Source organism: Leptodactylus fuscus, chromosome 5 (genome assembly GCF_031893055.1).
Source record: "Leptodactylus fuscus isolate aLepFus1 chromosome 5, aLepFus1.hap2, whole genome shotgun sequence".
Classification (NCBI taxonomy): Eukaryota; Metazoa; Chordata; class Amphibia; order Anura; family Leptodactylidae; genus Leptodactylus; species Leptodactylus fuscus.
Window position 1 is genome coordinate 64,927,007 of NC_134269.1, and position 26,474 is coordinate 64,953,480.

General features: G+C 41.3%; 1 protein-coding gene across 1 annotated transcript; it reads right to left on the reverse strand.

Moving 5' to 3' along the window:
* Window positions 1-1,426: 1,426 nt before the first annotated feature.
* LOC142202919 (gonadotropin-releasing hormone II receptor-like) lies at window positions 1,427-26,402 on the reverse strand. Its single transcript, XM_075273307.1, has 4 exons — window positions 26,318-26,402; window positions 14,589-15,142; window positions 5,460-5,664; window positions 1,427-1,905 (listed from the first exon to the last, which is right to left on the reverse strand). The coding sequence occupies exons 1-4, from the start codon at window positions 26,349-26,351 to the stop codon at window positions 1,427-1,429; spliced, it is 1,272 nt and encodes a 423-aa protein (XP_075129408.1). The 5' UTR covers window positions 26,352-26,402.
* Between the last annotated feature and the right edge of the window lie 72 nt (window positions 26,403-26,474).

The window sequence follows — 26,474 nt, forward strand, 5'->3', positions numbered from 1 at the left end:
AGTAATGCCAAAGGCACAGTTCCACACGGCATTACAACGCCATACTATTACAGCGTTAGGCATTAACTATACGCTCAGTGCTACGTAACAGTGTGGCATAGAGTGGGAAGGAGTTAAAGTATGGATAAGTATAAATTTAATAATTCTTCTTCAACATTCACATTCTGGTCCTTGTCATGTTAGCTGTGGAATTAAACAGGGTGGTGCATAAGTTGGTAAACAGTTTAAATAATATATATATTAGGTATACAGTACAAATAATATTTTTTGAGTAACAAAACAATGAAGTACAATCTCATATATGCTTATATTGCCGGCCCTTACACATTCCTTTACTCTAGTTTTTACACTCATGTACACTGGCACAACTTCTTTATTGCCGTTCATTCCTTGGCGTGCTTATATTATGAACTGAATCATGGTATCAACCCTGCATGAAAAAGTCCATTAGGGAAAAGTTTGGGGACCTTGGTGGCCATTCAACTGGGCCTCGTCTACCTATCCATTTTTGGCACTGATTTTGATGCAGAATCTTTGTCAGAATCCACGTGGAAAAAAAGCCTCCCATTGACTTCAATGGGTTCCTTTTACCGCTTTTCTAGTGGAAAAAGGAACCCATTGAAGTCAATGGGAGGCTTTTTTCCACTTGGATTCTGAAGCAGATTCAGTGTCAAAATCAGCGCCAAAAACCCTGTGTGAATGGACCCTTAATGCTGATCTGGATTATCCTCTAACAACCCATGGATTAATCTTATCCCATATATTTTCAGCCCTAAGTGATGCGTTATGTGACCTATAGATACTGTATATGGGAGGAAGCTTCACGTCTGATAGTGCTATTCATAAATGAAATAAATAAAGACTGCATGAAAACTCTTCCCCTGTGTTCTTACTTATGCACAATAAAAATAAAAACAATACTTTTGTAAAATGAATCAAAGTACATGTGGCTTTCCGCCAATTAATAATTAGCTTTTGTGGAATTACAGAATAGCAATGTGATTCCAGATCAAGGGAAAATTCATTGTCAGTCTGGAAAGATAACACAATGGGATACAGGACTGTACAAGCTTTGTAATACAAGTAAAAATGACATTTACATTAAAATTAAAGGTTTGGGCTTCAGTACATACAAGCTAAAATCTGACAATGTTCGTCTCAGTATATACGACATCCAGACTCAAAATCTATAAATGGATTTCACATAAATAAATTGTTCCAATATTTTCACTTTGCAAGATTTGTACAAAATGTGTTTTACTGGTTTGTCTTCACAAGTCGGCTGGATCTACTGGGACAACAGTGAACACCATATCTGTACAAAACTACTTACTAATGGCATGCTGTAGGGCACGTTGTAATTAATGTTTATAGTGCGTCCAAGTGTTCTGGATGAAGTCAGAATTACAGTGTATCTTAAGTGATCTCAGAGGCAGCTGCTGCCAAGGCCATTTGTCCTCAGGTCTGAGTTGTTTGAAGATCCATTGTATGACTGAAACACTTGCATCTCCTGGTTCAACACTATCATCTTTTTAGCACGAAAAGATGACATTGAACAGCGGAAGGATCCGGTCACAGAGGAACTCATGTCAGTATCTGATGTCCTTCTTCTTCTTCCACAATAGCGTTGAAGGCCTTTCCGAAAGTGTATTGTAAAAAGTCCGTAAGTGATGGGATCTAGACAGGCATTGACAAGACCAAAGATGAAAAGAATGTGTGTAAGGGATTGAGAAACCTTCTCTTCCATGGTCTCAGGGTAAAACCAGTACCACAAGCCCAGAAGGTAGTAAGGGGTCCAGCAGATGATGAAAGAGCTAACAATTACAATGCTCATCTTTAGAGTCCTCATGCGTGCTTTAGGGATGTTATTCTTGGAGCGTCGGAGGTAAACCTCTTTAGAAGACACTGCAATGGAATCAAAATATTTTGTTCTTACATTTCTTATACAATATACAGAAGTTTAAAATATTATGTAAAAATTGGCTGCTGGGTAAGATTGCCATACTGAATCTTGGACCTAGGGGAAGAATTTATGTAGAGAGGATATCCTTAATCTATACGGACTGAGGCATATTTATCAATACTGTCAAACTTTGCACTATCTAAAGATACGAATCCCATTCGTAGATTTTGACGTATTTCTAAATGTGTTGTCCGGACCTTCATAACTCTGTCTCACTCTTTCAAGCCCCAAAACTTTGGCTTATTTTTCCGATGACCCAACAAAAATGTGTCTCTATTGCTCCAAAGAAATCTGTCTCTATTGCTCGTGCACCAAGTTTTATCCCTCCTTATGGTCATGTTTAGAAGCCTGATAGCCTGCCTACAATACCAACTACAAAAAGAAAATCAAGGCTGGGTTCCTGACAAGTCCCAGACCATAGAAAGTTTCTGCATTTGTGACCGTATCCATTGGCAAGCTATCAAGACAATAGATGTCATCACTAAAATAGATAGAGAAAATCTTTAAAACTGAAGAATTTTTAACTACTTATATTTGCAAAGATGTTTAACTTTTAATTATCTACAAATATAGATATGGTTATGATCATGGGAATACCCTTGAAGCCTGTGTTTTACTCTTTAGCCCCTGCTCACTCCTTTCACGACTTCTTTAGACATGTAATCTGAGTCATTACTGTTTTCAGGTTTCATGGACTCACTTCTCACTGGAACCCAATGTTTGGGGGGAAGGGGGGTATAACTTTATACCAGGTAATGCTCCCTTGTGCAAAAGGGTATAATGAATATAAAATATTCCACTCCCTCACTGTCCAAGGGACTAAGTGTAGTGTGAATTACAGGGAAACAGAGCTTTTAAAGCTTGGCTTTAATAACTATAGAAAGAAAAAAAAACTCATATATGCTAAAGGATATTTAACAAATGTGTTATGTTGATTTAGTAAAAAATAAATCTTGCATCTAACCTGCCTTTTGTAACTATATTGGTTGATGAATAATCTTGAATCCAACCATTTCTAAAGACTCTGATAGAGGCAAAGCTTCTCCATAGCCCTTTTGGGACCCCTTCACACATTAATATTACATTTAGAAGTTTACTAGCTGTGGGGTATGTCAATAAGAAACAATAAACACTGTTACTGTAGGGAAAGTGGAGAATGCAGTAGTAAGTAGAGATGAGCGAACACTAAATGTTCGAGGTTCGAAATTCGATTCGAACAGCCGCTCACTGTTCGTGTGTTCGAATGGGTTTCGAACCCCATTATAGTCTATGGGGAACATAAACTCGTTAAGGGGGAAACCCAAATTCGTGTCTGGAGGGTCACCAAGTCCACTATGACACCCCAGGAAATGATACCAACACCCTGGAATGACACTGGGACAGCAGGGGAAGCATGTCTGGGGGCATAAAAGTCACTTTATTTCATGGAAATCCCTGTCAGTTTGCGATTTTCGCAAGCTAACTTTTCCCCATAGAAATGCATTGGCCAGTGCTGATTGGCCAGAGTACGGAACTCGACCAATCAGCGCTGGCTCTGCTGGAGGAGGCGGAGTCTAAGATCACTCCACACCAGTCTCCATTCAGGTCCGACCTTAGACTCCGCCTCCTCCGGCAGAGCCAGCGCTGATTGGCCGAAGGCTGGCCAATGCATTCCTATGCGAATGCAGAGACTTAGCAGTGCTGAGTCAGTTTTACTCAACTACACATCTGATGCACACTCGGCACTGCTACATCAGATGTAGCAATCTGATGTAGCAGAGCCGAGGGTGCACTAGAACCCCTGTGCAAACTCAGTTCACGCTAATAGAATGCATTGGCCAGCACTGATTGGCCAATGCATTCTATTAGCCCGATGAAGTAGAGCTGAATGTGTGTGCTAAGCACACACATTCAGCACTGCTTCATCACGCCAATACAATGCATTAGCCAGTGCTGATTGGCCAGAGTACGGAATTCGGCCAATCAGCGCTGGCTCTGCTGGAGGAGGCGGAGTCTAAGGTCGGACCTGAATGGAGACTGGTGTGGAGCGATCTTAGACTCCGCCTCCTCCAGCAGAGCCAGCGCTGATTGGCCGAATTCCGTACTCTGGCCAATCAGCACTGGCTAATGCATTGTATTGGCGTGATGAAGCAGTGCTGAATGTGTGTGCTTAGCACACACATTCAGCTCTACTTCATCGGGCTAATAGAATGCATTGGCCAATCAGCGCTGGCCAATGCATTCTATTAGCTTGATGAAGCAGAGTGTGCACAAGGGTTCAAGCGCACCCTCGGCTCTGATGTAGCAGAGCCGAGGGTGCACAAGGGTTCAAATGCACCCTCGGCGCTCCTACATCAGAGCCAAGGGTGCGCTTGAACCCTTGTGCAGCCTCGGCTCTGCTACATCAGAGCCGAGGGTGCGCTTGAACCCTTGTGCACACTCTGCTTCATCAAGCTAATAGAATGCATTGGCCAGCACTGATTGGCCAGAGTACGGAATTCGGCCAATCAGCGCTGGCCAATGCATCCCTATGGGAAAAAGTTTATCTCACAAAAATCACAATTACACACCCGATAGAGCCCCAAAAAGTTATTTTTAATAACATTCCCCCCTAAATAAAGGTTATCCCTAGCTATCCCTGCCTGTACAGCTATCCCTGTCTCATAGTCTCAAAGTTCACATTCTCATATGACCCGGATTTGAAATCCACTATTCGTCTAAAATGGAGGTCACCTGATTTCGGCAGCCAATGACTTTTTCCAATTTTTTTCAATGCCCCCGGTGTCGTAGTTCCTGTCCCACCTCCCCTGCGCTGTTATTGGTGCAAAAAAGGCGCCAGGGAAGGTGGGAGGGGAATCGAATTTTGGCGCACTTTACCACACGGTGTTCGATTCGATTCGAACATGGCGAACACCCTGATATCCGATCGAACATGTGTTCGATAGAACACTGTTCGCTCATCTCTAGTAGTAAGATCTAGCCCAGGGAACCACACAGCCTTTCATTACAATTTTTTTTATTAAAATCTTCAATATTATAAGTACATCCTCAATTTGAAGGTAGGGAGAACCTGTATAGCAAATGGCTGAGCACTGGACGCAAAGACATCATAGTTACTGGACCTACAGCAAAATGCACCGTATATTGCCCATATGTAACTCTTGTATAATAGAAAATATCACTTTCTCAGCTCTTGGTTGTTTAAATCCTATAGACTTGAGGGGAGAAAACTGCATTCATATGTGGTCAGTTCTCTATTTCATCGCGACATAGATGCCGTAGGTGAAAAATGAGTCTGAGGACCATGCTCTCACAATTATTGGGGTGATGTGAATATGGACAGAGGAAACCCCCTAATATTCTATAAATCTATATTCTATGAATCTGAGCAAACAGAAGCATCTTATGTCCTAGGCTTAGAATACTCAAGATCACATAATGTGTGAATATGAAAGAATGTAAAATAAAGAAAAGTTACAAAAGCCAACTTATAAGGTGTATGTTCTCTAGTACTCACATGTTCCCTTGCTCATGCGCTTTGAGATCTCCAGCAGAATTCTTGAGTAACAGGAGATCATGATCAGCAGAGGCAGCAGGAAGAGACAAACAAAGCTCACCATGTTGTAGGTTGTTTCCTGCCAGTGCTCCTGGAAGCTGCCCCTGGTGGTGCACTGGGTAAAGTTCTGCGGTTCAGTAATGGTTACTGTATGAAACAGAAAGAGCTAGAAGGAAAGGGAAGAGCGATATATGACTTGTGTATATAGTAGAAACCTAATAACAAAAGATCTCTGGTAACACCCAAAAGACAAACTGTAAGTTCATTATAGACCAAACAAAATTTATTTTTTAAGCAAAAACGCTTAATGTAGGTTCAGGAGAATGGGAAGTCAGGAAAGATAGTCACCAGGATAAAGCTGTCTCGCAGCAAAAATGATACATTCCAATTCCTTAGCAAATTGATCAGTGTTATGACTGTCACCAATGAGGATTCTGATTCTAGTTCAGATCGGGATACTGTACGTATTGTATATAGTATTATTGTAACCGCCATTCTGTAGAAATCCTGGTTTTCACCAGTATGCAAATGAGTTCTCTCACAGCACTGGGAGCGAGCCCCAGCGCTCAAACAGCACTAGGAGCCTCCCCAATGCTGCCAGAGAACTCTCCAGCGACGCCTCCATCTTCTTCAGGAACGTCCTCTTCCTGTGTCTTCTTCCGGTGCAGGCGGTGAAACTTGTAGGCCTTGGGCAGAGCCTACTGCGCATACCCGCAGCCACAAGAAATATGAAAATTAAAAACCATTTTCTCGTGGCCTGTGGGCATGCGCAGTTGGCTCTGAGAACTCATTTGCATACAGGAAAAAATGTGATTTCTACGGAACGGCGGCACGGTGAAGACATCTAAAGGTAGGAGACGAGTAGCCTTTCTTAAGGCTATTCCGACATGTTAGTGACAAAAAATTCCTTTTGAATGATAGGATCCCTTTAAGCCCTTGTCTCACTGGGGCTCTGATGAACTTTACTTACATATGTATGTAAACCCTCATATGTCCAGCACCTTGGAATTAATGGTGCTCTATGATTAATAATAGGAACACATGCAGCTTCCACTTTGGATCGACTTGTCATTTTACGGGACAGAGTCTACTGTATCTTTTGCTACCATGCCAAATATCACAAATAGCATAACAGACTTAACTTTCTACATCTGCCCAGTTGATTTACAGAGGTCCATACAGTCAGTCCCAAATCAAATGGTATCTACACCCAGCAGCCATATAATAAGCTAAGACAGCAATGATACATACAGCTTAAAGAAGAATGCTAAATAAACATTGTATACATAATGGATCCTCTGGGATCTGTATATTAATACTGCTAGTATGTGTCAGAGAGGCAGGAGGCAATGAATGAATGATGCAGGCACCACTTGTGTGGACAATATTTTAATATTCTTTGGCAAATTTCTATACTTGGATTTGCTCTACAGTCACTTTACATTTTGAGTAGGCATTTATGACACCCACACACCTTATACAATGGCAGCAGTGAAAACCGTTCTTTTTTATGGAAAAGAGTGAGAGGTTTTCCGAGTCCTGTGATAAACATCTGTGAATAACGCTATAATGGAAGAGTATAAAAGTATGTCGGATTAATTGACAGTTCTCCAAAACACTTTCTGCTTTGTTGTAAAAGATTGAAAATGGAAGCGGTTTCATGAAAAGATAAGGTTGTAAAGGAAATGTCTTGCATTTGATTTTACTTGAATTTTTTAGATGTAATACTCTAGAAGAGAAAAAAATCTTTTTTGTTCTCTTTTGAAATATTACAACTATTTAATTTTAATCATTTAGAATACTTCACTGGGGCAGCCATATTGGTGACACTTCCTTTCTATGTTGTCTGTATAAGAGGAACAGCAGGGTTATGTCTACTTTATGGCATCTTTAATAAATGATAGTTGATTGGCGGAGAAATGACATCAACAGAAACATGTACCCCAAAAATAGGAAATGTCAGCCTATTTTGCATACTCAGGTGACCAATATAAAAACTTCATTGTTGGAGGCTTTTCATAAGCTACATTTCTGGTATATATAGGTATGAGTGAACCAATGAAAGACATCCGTTGTTCTGATCCATCAGAGGATTGGAATAATAGACTTTCAAGTTTGCCTGAATGATAGATAGATAGATAGATAGATAGATAGATAGATAGATAGATAGATGATATATAGATAGTAGATAGATAGATAGATAGATAGATAGATAGATAGATAGATAGATAGATAGGAGATATATAGATAGGAGATAAATAGATGATGGATAGATAGATAGATAGATAGATAGATAGATAGATAGATAGATAGATAGACAGACAGATAGATGATTGATTGCCAGACAGATAGATGATAGATAGATGGATAGATAGATAGATAGATAGATAGATAGATAGATAGATAGATGAGAGATAGATATTTTTAGCAGACTTTCTGCTTGTATCTGTCATGATTGATTGATAGATATGACACTTTCTGCTTGTTTCTCTTCTGAATAATATAATATATATACAGTACATTCCAAAAGTTTGGACACACCTTCTCATTCAAAGAGTTTTCTGTATTTTCATGACTATGAAAATTGTAGATTCCCACTGAAGGCATCAAAACTATGTAGTAACACGTGTGGAATTATATACTTAACAAAAAGTGTGAAACAACTGAAAATCTGTCTTATATTCTAGGTCAGGGGTGGGCAACCTTTTTTGTTTGTTTTTTGTTCGATTTTAATAAAAAAATCACAGATGAGGTCTTTGGAGTGCCGGTCAAAAATTGTAAGGCTGACAACCCCTATACTAAAGTCATATAGCACAAACCGAAACATAGAGGTGCTGTCATACTGCGCTCCCAGCCACATATGTTTACCACTATTTGCCTGGGTACACATCCTCTTTTCCATTAGAAGCAATGTCAGTACATGTGTAGTCCGCAATTAGTGGTAAATGTATGTGACTGGTAGCAGAGTGAGGTGACACCTGTAGGGGGCAACACATTATATGCTCGGATGCTGCATCTAGTCCCTGGATGCCAGAACCATCACTTTTCTGTAAGTAAAACATGGATTTAATTCAGCTACATTTAATTCCTTGCAGTGCAGTAACAGGAATTAATCGGTGTCACACTTATACCAAAGTGACAGCACTGTTGCCTGGGGACTAGATTTGGAGTGTCACCACCTGGAAAGAAACACCCTAAGGGGGCATTCACATGGAGTAATGCGGCGCAGGCCTAAGCATCAAATTATAAAATACAATTCTAGTACAGTGTTGGCCAAAAGTATTGGCACCCCTGCAGGAGCTCTCACTACAGATAGGGTCCTGGATCTCCATAGGCATAAGCTCCACCCCCTGAGCTCACCTCTCTCCTCTCATTGGTTGGCAGAGAGCAGCCAGAGTAAGGGGAGAGTGGCACGCGTGCCAGGGGTTGCCGACCCCTGTTCTAGGTACTTCAAAGTAGCCACCTTTTGCTTTGATTACTGATTTGCACACTCTTGGAATTCTCTTGATGAACTTCAAGAAGTAGTCACCGGAAATGGTTTTTACTTCACAGGTGTGCCCTGTCAGGTTTAATAAGTGAAGTAGAAGGACCAGCAACTCAGATTCAGTGATAAATCTGGTACTAAGGAACTGCGCTCTCCTCAATGGTTAATAAACACGGTTTTATTGGCAAAAAAACTCACACATTATTGTTCAATTTTGTTTTTGAGGTTTAATAAGTGGGATTTCTTGCCTTATAAAAGGGGTTGGGACCATCAGTTGTGTAGAAGTCAGGTGGATACACAGCTGATAGTCCTACTGAATAGACTGTTAGAATTTGTATTATGGCAAGAAAAAAGCAGCTAAGTAAAGGAAAACGAGTGGCCATCATTACTTTAAAGGGGCTCTATCACTAGGAAAAGTCATTTTTAACTAATCACACCTTTGCATAGCCCTTAGAAAGTCTATTTCACACCTACCTTTTGTATGTAGATTGCCTCAGTGGTTTATCAATAAGTCCGTTTATATTCATATGCTAATTAGACTAGTGCACGATAGATGGTGCACACCTCTCTCTGCTGTTTTCTATGGGAGACCGCTCCTGCTGCTGCTGATGACTCAGCTTCCTGTTTGCTTCACACATATAGAAGATAATAGGAGAGAGGAGGCTGCTGGGAACTTCCTGAGCTGGCTGGAGGCTCATTAGCATATGAATAAAAACGGACTTATTCAGACACCACTGAAGCAATCTACATACAAAAGGTAAGTGTGGAATAGACTTTCTAAAGCCTATGCAAGCATGTGATTAGATAAAAATGACTTTTCCCAGTGATAGAGCCTCTTTAAGAAATGTAGGTCAGTCAGTCCGAAAAATTGGGAAAATTTTGAAAGTGTCCCCAAGTACAGTTGCAAAAACCATCAAGCGCTACAAAGAAACTGGCTCACATGAGGACCGCCCCAGGAAAGGAAGACCAAGAGTCACCTCTGCTGCGGAGGATAAGTTCATCCGAGTCACCAGCCTCAGAAATCGCAGATTAACAGCAGCTCAGATTAGAGACCAGGTCAATGCCACACAGAGTTCTAGCAGCAGACACATCTCTACAACAACTGTTAAGAGGAGACTTTGTGCAGCAGGCCTTCATGGTAAAATAGCTGCTAGAAAACCACTGCTAAGGACAGGCAACAAACAGAAGAGACTTGTATGGGCTAAAGAACACAAGGAATGGACATTAGCACAGTGGAAATCTGTGCTTTGGTCTGATGAGTCCAAATTTAAGATCTTTGATTCCAACCACCGTGTCTTTGTGCGACGCAGAAAAGGTGAATGGATGGACTCTACATGCCTGGTTCCAACTGTGAAGCATGGAGGAGGAGGTGTGATGGTGTGGGGGTGCTTTGCTGGTGACACTGTTGGGGATTTATTCAAAATTGAAGGCATACTGAACCAGCATGGCTACCACAGCATCTTGCAGCGGCATGCTATTCCATCCGGTTTGCGTTTAGTTGGACCATCATTTATTTTTCAACAGGACAATGACCCCAAACACCTCCAGGCTGTGTAAGGGCTATTTGACCAAGAAGGAAAGTGATGGGGTGCTACGTCACATGACCTGGCCTCCACAGTCACCAGATCTGAACCCAATCCAGATGGTTTGGGGTGAGCAGGACCACAGAGTGAAGGCAAAAGTGCCAACAAGTGCTAAGCATCTCTGGGAACTCCTTCAAGACTGTTGAAAGACCATTTCCGGTAACTACCTCTTGAAGCTCATCAAGAGAATGCCAAGAGTGTACAAAGCAGTAATCAAAGCAAAAGGTGGCTACTTTGAAAAACCTAGAATATAAGACATATTTTCAATTTTTTCATACTTTTTTGTTAAATATATATTTCCACATGTGTTATTTCATAGTTTTGATGCCTTCAGTGTGAATCTTCAATTTTCATAGTCATGAAAATACAGAAAACTCTTTGAATGAGGAGGTGTGTCCAAACTTTTGGTCTGTACTGTATATATATATATATATATATATATATATATATATATATATATATATTGTAAGCCGATGGCTGGTCAGGTAATGGAGGGGGTGTACATCTCACCCAGACTACTAAAGTGGGTGAGATGAGAAAACTCCAGAAAGAATGTTTCACAGCAGATAACTATTGTCTGCTGAGGGTTATTTCAAAGTTCCGGTTACTGGGCTGGATTTTTAGGAACGGCAAGTAGGTTGGTAGTGGGACCTGTCATTCCACCCTCCTCCAGTCCACACTTTGGGGATGTTCCGGCAGCAACTCAGCTGCAGTTCCGGCAGCAACTCAGCTGCGGAGAGTCTGCTCATTAAAGGAGGCTTAAGAAGTCAGCTCCAGCAGCAGACTGGGGGCAGAGCTTGGCTGGAGTGCCAAACAGAGAGGTCGTTTTTTGGAGCTGTGTCCTGAGTGATTCTACTGGCTTTTGATTTCTGTGATTCTAGGTGAGGTAACCTATTCTATGTTTAGTTAGAGCCTAGCGGGGCAGGTATTTATTTTTTTGTATTGTTTCCTTTTGTTGCTGCACTACGTTTTTTGAGTGAAAATAAAACTCTACTTTTGTTGTGGTCTAATGAAACTGAACTTGTGTGTCTATGCCACCCCACTTAGCAACCCCAGACCCTGACTATATGTATGTATATATATATATATATATATATATATATATATACATATATATATATTAATCTTATATAACAGACTTGCTGTTTGTATCAGTCCTACCTGATTCTAATGTTAGAATTAAAGGGATCCTATAATTCAGAAGTAATTTTTTCTGCTTAACACGTCAAAATAGCCTTAAGAAAGGCTATTCATCTCCTACCTTTAGAAGTGGCTTCTGGCCCGCCGTTCAGTAGAAATACTAGTTTTTAACGATATGCAAATGAGTTATCTCGCATCACTGGGGGCGGGCCCCTAGTGCTCAAACAGCACTGGGGGTGTCCCCAATGCTGCCAGAGAACTCTCCAGCGCCGCCTCCATCTTCTTCAGGAACGTCGTCTTCCTGTGTCTTCTTCCAGCGCAGGCTTTGAAAATTGTAGACCTCGGGCAGAGTCTACTGCTCATGCCCTGCTTACTTACCCGCTTACAGGGGTTTTGCCACAAAACTTGTGTAAAAAAGCAGCACTGTAAAAGTGAATCCCATTAAGTTCAATGGGTTCTGTCTTAGGGTGAATTCACACTGAGTAAACGCTAGCTTATTCTGAACGTAAAACACGTTCAGAATAAGCGGCGTCTAAAGCAGCTCCATTCATTTCTATGGGAGCGGGGATACGAGCGCTCCCCATAGAAATGAATGGGCTGCTTCTTTCACTCCGTGCAGTCCCATTGAAGTGAATGGGGAGTGCCGGCGTATACGGCAAGCTCTGCTCATGCCGGAGCGTACACGCCGGCACTCCCCATTCACTTCAATGGGACTGCACGGAGTGAAAGAAGCAGCCCATTCATTTCTATGGGGAGCGCTCGTATCCCCGCTCCCATAGAAATGAATGGAGCTGCTTTAGACGCCGCTTATTCTGAACGTGTTTTACGTTCAGAATAAGCTAGCGTTTACTCAGTGTGAATGCACCCTTAGAGTGCGCTACAAATTGATCTCAATGGGAGGCTTTTTAACCTATTGCTTTCAATGTGTTATGCACCTAATACATTCAGTTTTACAGCGCTGCTTTTTCACAAGAGTTTTATGGCAAGAACAGCGCCACAAACTCTGTGTGAATGCCCCCTAATACTGTAACCTGTTCTCTGTGGGGATAAATCTGTCTATTTGAAAACAAATCAATAGCTCTATGAGGCATTTGAGAATAGGTCAGTTAAGGACATAGAGATTTGTCAGTTTTTTTGTTTTATTTTTTTTATTTCCACACATTCCAAAAAAATAAATCAGTCGCTTCTATTAAATGCTGCCTTTGGCAAGCATAGGAGAATTCAGAAGACTGCTAGCTATCATGGCACCCAATATTGCCCTCAGATGACGTTGCGGGGGTGTGGATTGGGACCAATATGGCAGTGTCCATGTGCTGCTGGAGTTTAGATACCTCGGTTGCAATTCACCAAGAGTTAAATGGATTGTTTAATTTTTTAAAAATTATTCTTTTATACTGTTCTTAGTGGAGCCAAAAACATAGCAAACCATTACTCACCAGTTTGCAGTCATTCGTCTATATATAGGTCACCCTACTGTTTGTGTGAATCACTGGCCTCCGCGGTCACCTATTCACACACGGCATGTCATGTGCCATATGTGAAAAGGTCACCTTTGTGGATATCACTACTGACGGCAGCTGGGAGACCTGTATAAGACAAATGTAGCTGCCGACACTGGAAAGGTAAGGACTGGTTTGTTATGTTTATGGCCCAATAACAGCAGTATCCTCCTGTACCTACCATTTATATTGCTGGTATCCTTGCATGCTACAGAGTCTTTGACACCTTGAAGGATCTCGATGCAACTGCTACATATATATGTATAGTTTATATACACTTCCTAATTTAAGGAATATAACTAAAATGTAAAGTATTCACTAAAAAGTGACATTTTCTTGTTGTATTGCTGAAGAAATTATATGTGCAAATACAACTGCGCAAAAGCCTGTAACCTGCAGAAAGCTTTCTCAACATTATCATACAGTAACATTTTTATCTAGAAAGAAGTAGAAAGCTTCCATTAGAACAGCTGTGTGAAATGTTCCAGAGAAGTCATTCATAAATGCATCATAGCCAGCGTATTAACGCAATTTTCTTTTTTCACATGAAAAAAAGTTTCAGTGGAAATAATAAGGAAAAACATCTGCTAAAAAGCTTTTACATGGGTTAAAATGGCTATATAAAATGTAAGTTCGGGCTAGAAAAGGCAACTTCCCATAGCTTTCTATGATTAGAAATTATATAATGGTCCAACATGAAAGTCGGGATGTGTTTACTAAGGTGTAGTCCATGGAACTGGAAAAGGGCTAAGTAGTTAAAAAGTGCACACACTCCACTGAAAATGGTCCAGGGTAATACATGATGCATCAATAATAGCACTGTAACATAACGTAGAAGAGGACTGTATAGTGAATGGAGAAGGATAGTGATAGAGGTAGATGTGCCCTGGGGTATAAGTCTAGATTATGTGGGATGCAAGGGTTGAAAAGGAACATTACAGGGGTCATCTGGGATAATCTAAGCTGCTCATCCCTTCACCCCTGCCTACATTCTAAATGGCTTAGGTTACTAAAAAATCTATATTTACGTAAATGGCCAGGGTGATCATGTGACCGCCCGAGGCACATTTTCCAATTCCCCCCACCCCATCATACTTACCTGTCTTCCTGTCCAGATCTTGTGGGCAAAATCACGGCTTCAAAATAATGTGGCGTATACGATCCAGGCTCCCAATGGAATAAATGGGAGCTTTTACGGCGCACAAAGTATCACACGCCGTATACATGCCACATCACGTGGCACGTTACTCCGTGTGAATGGACCCTTAGTAAAGAGACCCTTGCCACTATTTGCTAAGTGCAATAATAAGTATGGTCTATTATACATTGAAAACACTATAGGATTGCCTTTATAGTCACTGAAAAAAACTGTAAAGATCCATACCTGCGGCAGTGATAGTAAGATGCTCATTAGCCAGGCTGTGGATAACATTATTTTATTCTTCTTCTTGGCATCATTTATGGCTAGTGGGTTAAGGATGGCAGATTGCCGGTCCACACTGATCACTACGGTCACAAAAGCACTTGAATACATAGACAGAAGCTTGAGAAACATGAGTATTCTGCAGGCTATGTCCCCTGCTTGCCACTGTACAGTGATATTCCATATGGCATCCAGAGGCATGACAATAAATGTAACTAGGAGATCGGCTGTGGTCAGATTAATGATTAAGATTCGCACATGAGACCTTTTCTTCCTGCTTGTTTTGGCAGCTGCCCATAGAGCAGCCAAGTTACAGGAGGCTGAAAGTGTGAAAATAACAAAAGTAATGATGACCCGAGCCTTTGCAGCCGGAGTGAAGGTGGGGAGCTGGATATGACTATGAGTTATATTAGGGGAAGAAGTGTTCATATCCAATTCACATGAGCTGTTGAGCCATGGTCCATGGGTATACGTTTTGCTGCCAAGTTCCTTTGTGATGTTCATGATAGTCATTTCTGGGGCAAAAAGAAATATATTTTAATGAAATAAAACTTACAAAAAAAGCTATAACAGTCACATTCACATAATTTATTAACGTGGACCAACACCGATAATCTTGATGACAAGAGCTTCTTGGTACATGGGGTCATTTTATAACATATATATGATAACTTCTAGTGCAGTGGTCTACAACCTTTATTGTATCATACATCGATTTAAAATAAATAAATAAATAAATAAATAAATAAAAAAGTTAACGATGAAGTAATCCATGTGCCAGGCAATAACTGTATGGATGCTGACCCCTACATGAAAGTTCTATATTGCCCCTATAACAGCAATCCATTAACTAGTACTGATCCCCTCACCAACCGCACTTCAGACTGTCCATTCTCATCTTTTGAACCTGTTACAGAAGAGGAAGTATCTCAGCTACTTTCTTCATCTCGCCCTACATCCTGCAGTAGTGACCCCTTCCCCTCACACCTTCTCCAATCTCTGTTGCCTGCTGTCACGGCTTACCTTACTAAAATATTTAACCTCTCTCTCTTCTGGAATTTTCCCATCCTCTTTCAAGCATGCTGTCATAACCCCACTATTGAAAAAACCCTCCCTAGACCCGTCCTGTACTGCTAACTATCGACCCGTCTCTAACCTCCCCTTCATCTCTAAAATCTTGGAATGCCTGGTCTGTTCTCATTTAATCCGCTATCTTTCTGCTTGACCCCTTACAATCTGGTTTCTGCGCTCTGCGCTCTACTGAAACGGTCCTCACAAAAGTCTCCAATGATCTCCTGATGGCTAAATCTAATGGTGACTTCTATCTTTTTATACTTTTGGACTTCTCTGCAGCATTTGACACTGTTGACCATCATCTCCTCCTCACTATGTTCCGCTCAGTCAGCATCAAGGATACTGCTCTCTCCTGGTTCTCCTCTTATCTCTCAGACCGCACTTTCAGTGTATCATTTGTGGGCTCTGTTTCTTCCCCTCTTTCCCTTGCTGTTGGGGTTCCTTGGGGCTCGGTCCTAGGGCCCCTGCTCTTCTCTCTCTACACAGACCCCGTTGGACAAACCATCACCAGATTTGGCTTCCAGTACAATCTTTATGCTGATGACACCCAATTATACACATCTTCTCGGGACGTCACTCCTGCACTAATACAGAACACCAGTGACTGTCTCTCTGCTGTCTCAAATATCATGTCTTCGCTCTATCTGAAAGTAAATCTCTCTAAGACTGAACTACTACTGTTTCCACCATCTAACAGATCTGTCCCTGATATATCCATTGCAGCCTCAGGCCTTACTATAATTCCTAGGCAGCATGCCCGCTGCCTCGGGGTTGTTTGACTCAGACCTTTCCTTCACCCCCCCATATTCAATCACTTGCATGCTCATGTCATCTCCACCTCAAAAACATCTCCAGAATACACCCTTTCCTTACAAGAGATACATTAAAGACACTTATTGTCTCTCTGATTCATTCTCGCCTTGACTACTGTAACTCCTTACTTATCGGTCTTCCCCTTACTAAACTCTCCCCTCTACAATCTATTCTGAATGCAGCGGCCAGGCTCATCTATCAGGCTAGATGCTACAGCGATGCCTCCTGTCTTTGCCAGTCGCTACATTGGCTGCCTATTCATTATAGAATAAAATATAAAGTTATCGCCCTCATCCACAAGGCTCTCCATAATGCCGCACCTCCCTACATTTCCTCCCTCATCTCTGTCTACCGCCCAACCTGTACTCTCTGTTCACTCAATGACCTAAGACTTACATCCTCTATTATCAGAACTTCCCACGCTCGTATACAAGACTTCTCCCGAGCTGCACCACTTCTCTGGAATGCTCTACCCCGGACAATCAGATTAACTCCCAATTTCTACAGCTTCAAGTGCAAACTAAAGACGCATCTTTTCAGACAAGCCTATCACAATTCCTAAGGTAAACCCTTCCGTACCGTAATGAAAATCCCTAAAATTAAACCTTCTCTGTTCCAGCTCCCACTTTACCCCACATGATATGATGCCATTTCAGTCTAACTTTATATGTCCAGACACCAACCACATGTTAAGGGACTCGACTGGTGACGGCTCATAAAGTTTTATGTTTATGTAATGACAGTCACCTCTATTACAAAACTGTCTGAACATTGTATAAGCAATGCCGCCCCTGCTACCTCTTGTGCCACCCCCTCTACCTCATAGATTGTAAGCTCTTGCGAGCAGGGCCCTCAGTCCCATTGTGTAAGATGACTATTTCTTTTGTAATGTATCTTTTTGTCTGTATTTCAACCCTATAAATTGTACAGCGCTGCGGAATATGTTGGCGCTATATAAATAAAATATATTATTATTATTATTATTAACTGGTTGATCAAACATCCATTTCCATGTGACCCTTGTCCATGACTCTTTTTTGTGCAAAGTGATCTGAGGTAAGCCAGCTTTGAGGGGGCAGAGGATATAGGTTTTTTTTGTTGTGTAAACCCGTACATCTGTCCAGCCTTGCTAAAATGCACAAATGCGTACTTCAGCAGGTTCAACTGACATATCTTACTTTACTTCAACACTTGTGTCAAGGTAAAAAAAATGAATACCACAGGCAATTGCTGACTAGGCTAGCCCACCTAGATACTAGGACACTTTGCCTAATTCTTTCCACCTTAGTGCTTTCTTCCCCATTTACACGTTCCTTGAAAGAGAAGGGTTGTCTGGAGTAGCAGTGTTTTAAATATTAGAGAAAGCCCCATACCTAGTAAATATGTCTGAATTGCCAACCTCAGCATAGGTGCTGGATGGTGCTGACCCCTGTACTAGCATGTAATGTAAGGGCTCGTTCACATCTGCGCCCAGGTGTCCGTTCTGTAGGTTTCTGTTTCCTGCATAAAACAGAGCAGGAGACGGAAACCTGCAGGAGGCTTTCTCACCCATTCATTTGAATGGGTGAGAAAGATATCCGGCCGTGAGCGGCAGTGAGCGTTTTATGCTCTCCGCCGCGAAACCGGGTTTTTTAATCCGGACACAGAGTCGGACATGCAGTACTCTGTGTCCGGATTTTAAAAAACGGTTTCGCGGCAGAGAGCATAAAACGTTCACCGCCGCTCACGGCCGGACCCGGTCTGTGCTTTCCGTCTTCTGGCATGCAGAAGACGGAAAGCACAGAACGGAGACCAGAATCCAGGTGTGAACCTAGTGTAACCTGCATATAATTTTGTATAGTGGAAACACAAGTGTCATATAATTGTAATATGCCCTAACATCAAACTGATAGGGAGTGGATATGGTTACCCTTCCCACTCTATAACACCTATCCTCCTTAAGACAGCGGCCACTAAACTTATTAGTAAACTGTGGACTCAGTCACTCTTCCAACACCTCACACTAGATGTAGGAACAATCCTGCCTTAAAGTTTACTCTGCATAAGAAAAACACTGAAATGATAAATGAGGTATTCATTGATATTCTGGCCAAAGAAAGCAAGCTGACACCCCAAATCAAGGGTCACCATTCATCACGAGAGAAGAAATTGTGTTCATCACTAGGTCATCATTCATCACTAGTTTATAAGAAATCATGTTGGATAAAAATGTTCTAAAAATTTCAGGGTTTAGCAAAACCTCAGATTTTGGGGGTTTACTACTGCAAAGCATTATTATAGTTAGGGGTTTCTTCAAATTCCAGGTTATAAAAATTGGAGGGGCAGGGGGAAGCAAAATTTTTTAAAAAACTCATAATACAGGCTTCAGCAGCAACCTAGGACCACTGGTGTCGCAATGAAAGCCGGAAGATGATGGGAACAGTCAGGAATGAAGATTGGACACTGCAATGGAGCCCAACAAGAGATAAGGACAGGTGAGTATGAGTTCTTTTTCATTTTTTCACACCTCTATTAGGCCTCCGATTTTAATGATGAGACCCCAGAGTATAATAATAGTACTTACAGTTTGGAAACAAAACTTGCAGGCCAACTTCATGAGTATTCACAAAACAAATCTTGCAAGATTTGCCCATTACTACTTGTCACTGTCTTGAAAGTCCATTCACTAGTATCAGTGTCCGGTCAGATTTTCTAGGACTCTTCAAATGAGATGATTCAGGGGGCTTACCTCCAGTTATACAGAAATATAATCTTATAATCTTTGTGCTACACTTAGACATATTATCAATGAGATGCAATAGGTCCTACTGACCCTACTGACAAATGGTTGGCTACAGTATAAAGATTTTATTGTCTTCAGTGGGGCCCATTACTGTGTTAGAGCCAGGGCCCTCCTGTACTCTAAAGGGCCAATCTGACACTGACTAGTATTACAAAGCAATAAAAAAAATGAGGCCACCTCTTTGTCTAGAACAAATTTCCTGTGGAAAGCTATCTGCCTCATCATGTGCTATATAGACTGGAACACCCCTCTAGAACATGGATCAGCAACTTTGGGCACCTGTGCCAAAGTCCACACTTCAGGCATATCTAACTGCGACAGGGTTCTCTCAGCTCTTATGTTATAGCAGATGTGGTACTGAGGTGGGAAGCATGAGGTGGGCAGGAGCTATCTGGCTCATAGGGCAGACATGTTTATTTTTTTTACCTTGAAGCAAGTGTAAAAATATAATATGGCACCAAAATATGCTAAAGTGGGCGTTCATTCATTTCACCAAGACTAGAAAGGTTTGTACGAACTTAAACATCAGGCTGCGTAAATGTATGATTCCGCTCTGTTCATACAGCTAATCCGATCACAAGAGAAGGATCCCATTGTCTAATCAACTAATTCACTGGTTGCTGATGTGGATTGTGTTTTATGACTTTCATGTAGGAGATCGACAATCCTTATAATTATTGCATGGCACACTGAGCACTTAGTCTTGGATTTTTAAACAAATATCAGCACACATACAAAAAAGGTTACCCACTCCTGATCTAGAGGACTATATATCATTATAATATTAGGTGATCACCTCAAAGAGAGAGTATATACAAAGATATCCAGCAATGTACGAAATTCAATCATCTCTATCTATGCCAGCTGTCCCAAAGTTGACAGAGTTGTCTTGAATTCTCAGAATCACTCACCGCATATTTGACTCTTCTCTGGCAACTTCTGACTAAAGAGAGGGCATTCCTACTCATCTGATGCCCCATTCACATCTGCGTTTGGGTTTCCGTTCAGGAAATCCGCTTGGCGACCCCCCAAACAGGAACCTATACGAATTAAAAAGTGGTTATCTGCAAAACCCACGTACCCTATAGACTATAATGGGGTCTGTATGGTTTCCACCCGGTTTCTGTACGAAATATGCGGAGAGAAAAGTCCTGCAAGCAAAACTTTTCTCTCTGCATGTTTCGTGCGGAAACCAAGCCGAAACCTCGCGGACTTCATTATAGTCTATGGGGTCCATGTGGTTTCCTTAGGTAGCCGATTTTTAATGCGTATAGGTTTCCATTCAGGGGTACCCGAGTGGACTCCCCGAACAGAAAACCGAATGCAGATGTGAATGGCGCTTGAGGCAGGAGTTAAATACTACAACTTTACCAAATGAAATGTTGCTAACTATGGTGTATACAATGTATATCATTTGTGTGAGTGTGTAAAGCATTACCAATTATTACTTACTGTAAAGTAATAATAATTTATTTTTTAGAAGAAATAATAGACAATAATTTTGACCTACATTATAGCTGAAATTTGACAAAGACCAGAAGTGATATAGCTATTCAGACTGGAAGTGAGCAGTAGATTACACTACGTGATATTGGAATGACAGCATGAATTGGTTAATACAAGCCGCATGTTACCCTCTTCAGCCCAGTGTCCAGCAGAGGCTCAGATTAAAATCCATCACTTACCCTGCCAGGATGGCGTTTACTAGTCTAAATCAATAATTTAGCCAGTGGGTGGCACTGTTCTCTCGAAATCCTTGGATAATGGCACATACTGTCTAAACTGTAAAACTGACATCAATGGAAATCTGTTTTACTAAATGCTTAACGAAAAATAAAGCTATAAATACAGCAAATACAAATACTGGGTAAAGATACTCCGAGATTTCCTGGAAACAGAAAGGATGTCATGTGATGCCTGAGTACACATCTTTATATCTTTAGTCCCAACATCACCATGTATCTCTGATCCTTATAATGGCGGACTCAGCCTTTTCCCTCAACAAGAAAGTGACAGGGAATATGGATATAACCACTTACATTCATTTATAGCTCACATTTAAAGGGTTGTCCCGGAAATAGTTTTTTTTCCTGTAGGCGTAGAAGGTCTCTAATATTAATGAACTATCCACGGATCACTTTAAGGACTTGACCTAAAAACACCCTAAGGCATGGCTCCATTTTTCAAAATGAAATTTATAGGATTTGCCACCCATGAACTACTATTAGACTCTGGGGTCTGAAGAGGCCTGTGAGTAAATATAACAAACAGTGCTAATGACCACCCCTGGGCTCTGCCGCACAGGTCCCCATACTGTTTGGGCCTCCTCTGGCCTTCTGAATGCTGTCATGTACCGCTGAGGCCTGTGATTGGATGTAATGACGCATAGACACAACCGTTATTATGGTGGCATGACACACATGACTGCTGAGGCCCAAAGAGAGCAGAGATCTGCATGCTGGAGCCCAGGGGAGGTGAGTAATACTATTTGTTATATTTATTCACCTCCCTTGGCCTCCACTTATTATACTCTGGGGTCTGAAGAGACCCTAGAGTATAATAAAAGTTCCAATTTGTAAGAATATCATCTTACATATTTCTTCTTTATGGCGGCATCATCTGTTATGTTCTTACAATCTGCCAGAAAATTTCCAAATTTACCCTTTTTTAGGGATCACTTCCGTTCTAAAGTGAATTTAAAAAAAAACAAAAAAACGCAGCTGGAACACATCGCGGTTCTTCCCGCAGCGCTATGAACAGAAGGTTCACTGATTTTTCCTCCGTGGACTTTCTGTTACCATTATATGTACAGGGAAACCGACGGCGTTTCTGTAGATATAATTGACATGCTGCGATTTTGCAGCGTGTCTGCACTGCAGTTTTAACCACAAAGTGGGCATGGGATTTTTATGAATCCCACCCACTTTGCCTGTACTGTGTACCGCCGCTATTTTTTGTCCTGAAAATCGCAGCGTTTCAGGCCTGTGGGGACCCGGCCTTAAAGAGCAGATTTTGCTGGAATAGGTTTCAGGTACCATGTTTCATTTGCAGAGCCCCTAAAGTATCAGTACAATGGAAACCTTGCCTCTAACAGTAACCCCATTACACTACACCCCTAAGGAAATTTATTAAGGTGTATAGCGAGCATTTTCACCATACAGCTATTTCATAGATTTTATTAACTTTGGGAAGAAAGAAAATGAAAAATTACCTTTTATCCAATAAAATGTTGCTTTAGACTTTTTCATATTTATAAGGGGTTAAAAGAAAAAAAGTGCACCGCACATTTTTTACGCATTTTCTACAGAGTATGGAAATACTCCACACGTGGAAGAAAACTGCAGAGCTCCTAAGTAGCCAGTGTGATGGGAAGCACCAAGAAGTGACCTCTTTTTGGAAATGACACCCTTCAAAAAATTTATTAAGGGGTATAGCAATCATTTTGACCCCATGCATGCTTTCCAAAAAGAAATCCACCTCAGATTGTACATAATGGAAATTTAAGTTTACCTAGATACATTGTATGCCACTTTGTGTCAGTAGATACACACACTCCAAAAACTGTTAAGCAGGTTACTCGGGGTGCAACAGCTTTTAGAATGTTTGTCTCTGAGACAAGTTGGGCATAAAATATTGTACACAGAAATTACATATTTCTGAAAAAATTTCCATTTCAACTTTTTTCATTGTAATTTCTGCAAAATAAATGAATGCAACACTTGTGCAGTAAAAATGCTCACTGCTCCCCTACATAAATTGCTTGAGGGGTGCAGTTTTGAAAAAGGGGTCACGTGTCAGATAATTCTACTTTGTTGGAATTTCGGGACTCTGCAACCAGCACATAGACGGGAAGGAGGGTTATTTCACTTTGGAAGCTCAGATATAGATGTTTGGTTTTTGGACCTCATGTCCTGAAAGTTCTCTAAGCAAGGGTATAACGTGAGGGGGTGCAGAGGCTGCAGTTGCACCGGGGCCCAGGAGCCTTAGGGGGGGGGGGGGCATAAGAACTGGCAGTATTGAAATTGCAGCTTCCATCTGGCCCATAAGCCAAGGTGACCCACAGATTACCCTAACCTCATTAAGGTTGAATAAACTCCTTAGCACTCATGACCATGACTATCAAGAATTCTCTGTAGGGATGAGGTAGGGGGCTCACGGACAAAAGATTGCATCGGGGCACACCAGACTTCAGTTACACCACTGGTCCTAAGATGTCGGTAAAGTGGAATCCCCTGGGAAGTGACCCCATTTTGAAAACTAAACCCCTCAAAGAATTTATCAAGGGGCATCGTGAGCAATAGTTTTCCAGATGTGATTGCACAGTGAATGGTAAAAAGGGAATATGTAAGGTATACAGAGTACATAGGGTACACCAAATTCCCCATTATTTTCCCACTAGGCTCTTATGCTTCTCCCTTCTGCTCAATCCACTCCTGGCTTTTCTTTAAAAAAAAACTCAACAAAATCTGCAAAAAAAATTTACGTTTCCACATCGTGGGACCTCAGCCTAACATTTTTTTTTAGTTTACCTGTTGTTTAAGGTGACTTTTTAATATCAGCTGTTCTGTGTATGTAGTTGAGAAGTAACACTATATCTGGTCATCATATGGCTTAGATTTTACATGAATTAGTAGTTTCCCTATTTGTAATTTGTAATTCTTTGTAAATTGGTGAGTGGAGACTTACTGCTACACACAATAGGTAGAGGAGGAATCTACTCTATACCAGTTTCTCTCTCACTCCGAAACAGCCCCACAACCATGCAGGTCATATAGAAAAATGGCCGCTTACATAGTATTATAAGTGGCCATTTTCTTGTGGCCGGCGGGCATGCACAGTCAGCTTTGCCCTAAGCCCGAAGCCTAGAAGTTAGAAGACACCGCCGGAAGAAGACGCAATGAAGACCTCATTCAAGAAGAAGATGGAGGCGTCGCTGGAGAGTTCTCTGGCAGCATTGGGGACGCCCCCAGTGCTGTTTCAGTGCTGGGGCCCACCCCCAGTGTGGCGAAAGAATTAATTTACATACCGACAAAAACCGGGATTTTAGGCGAACGGCGGCACAGAGAAAACAACGAAATGTAGGAGAAGAATAACCTTTCTTAAGGCTATTTCGACGTGTTAGTTAGAAAAAAAGGTTTTGAAAGATAGGATCCCGTTAAAATGTTGTGAATTAAATGTAAAAAAAAATGGACAATTGTGAGAAGTGAGACACACTGCAGCAAATTCAGGCAACTACATAAATGAGGCCAAAACATTATGTGTGATTGTATACATAAGATGCGGATCATTGAAGGGACGTACAGTGAAAGGTGTCTATTATGATGGAGATCATCTTCCATATGGATATTTACCACTATTATACACATTGCTGCACATATGTTCTGACACAATATAACTTATTTAATTTTTAGTGGAGCTTTTAGCAACAAAGCCAAAACTTATGTACTAATCTAGAGATGTATATTATTTGTCCAGGGACGTATTAGTGATTAGCCCCTGTAGGATCATTGGAGGGAGGAAGGGGTGGCACCCGATGAAGCTGTTATTTCCCCCTCCCTTGTCTTGTGCTGGACAAATTGGTACACCCTACAACGCCACTCCAGTGACTCAGCCAGTCTACCACAGTGCTAAAAGTGTTATGTGCTACTGAGCTATGGCTGAAATTTGGGAACAGGGCAACATAAAGTAAATATGCAACCTTTGTTTAAAGTGTTGGGGGGCAGGGGTACTAAAGACCTGACTGCTAGTAGGAAAACTGGAGCTGCCAAATCATGATGGTAAAGGGAGCTTAAATAAGTGAAGTTGTTAAGGGGCACTATTGCTGAATTGGGATATTATTTTTACCTATGGGGAACTGTCTAAGGGGGCAGGGGGCACTGTTAATGAGAGGAGGAACTATTTCTTAATGTGGACATTACAGATTTGATTCAGTACCTTCATTGCTGAGATATTGCTGTTTTTGTCAATTTGCAAATTACTCCAAAGAGCTCATCTGCTTATTGACACACACTCTGATATATCTGAGCCTGAGATTCATTTCTTTCAGGGGACCCTAACCTGTCTGCAGGCTTGAGTTGATATGTTGAGATTTGGAAACAGACTTTCATTAAGGGGATCTATTATTACAAGGCTTGGGGGCATTATTAATGAGTGAGGGTATTAGGGTGCACAGTTATTGGGGACATTGAGGGGTACTATTACTGAGTGGAGGTATTAAGAGGGCATTTTTACTGGGTGAGGACACTTGGGGGACTATTAGGGCATTAACAGGGCACTATCACTGCTTCAATGGCTCAAAATAATGGCAGTATTGCTGAATTATGACTGAATGGGGGCACTAAGGGGAACAACTAATGAGTGGGAGCAGTAGAGGGCACTAATACTGAAAACACTACAAATTATTATTGGATGGGGCATTGGGGGGGACTATTACTTAGAAGGGGCAATCAGTGGTAATATTATTCAGTGGGGCATTAAGAGGGCACTATTAGTGAGTGGACAGTATTATTTACTCATGCATTAAAGGGAACTATTACTGATTGGGAGCATTAATGGGGCACTATTAAAGAGGAAACTATTACTGAGGGCACTAAGGGCAACCATTAAGGTGTGTGGACACTATGTGTGCAATATTACTTAGTGTACTGTCTAATGGGGTGCTATTGTTAAGGAAACTTTAAGGAGAACTATTATTGAGTGATCAAACTGTCTAAGGTGGCGCTGTTAGTAAATCGGGGTACTATTATTGTGTGAGGGCATTAAGGGGTTATATTATTAATTACAAATAACAAGGGGACCATTGAAGAGTGTAGTGCAGTAAGTTGGCACTAATATTGGGGAGGGTACTAAGTGGGCACCATTACCAAGGGGTATACATTACAGGATGCACTGGAGCTTTAGAGTGTATAACCACTAACCTGGCTTAGTGCCTATGGCAGCCTGAGCTGTAAATACTGTCCTGTACATTTCATATGCTATTTGATAAAGTAGAATACAAGTAGTGATAAGTCAAATTGCTTACCTTTTATTGGATAGAGATGAATTGCCAGAGCCATGCACCACGAGTGCTTCCTTTACCCTACAACCAGATATATAAGAGAAACACAGAACACCTTTATGCTAATCCTTAGGATGGAGCATTGCACTTGTACATTAAACATATCACAAATGCACTTGAC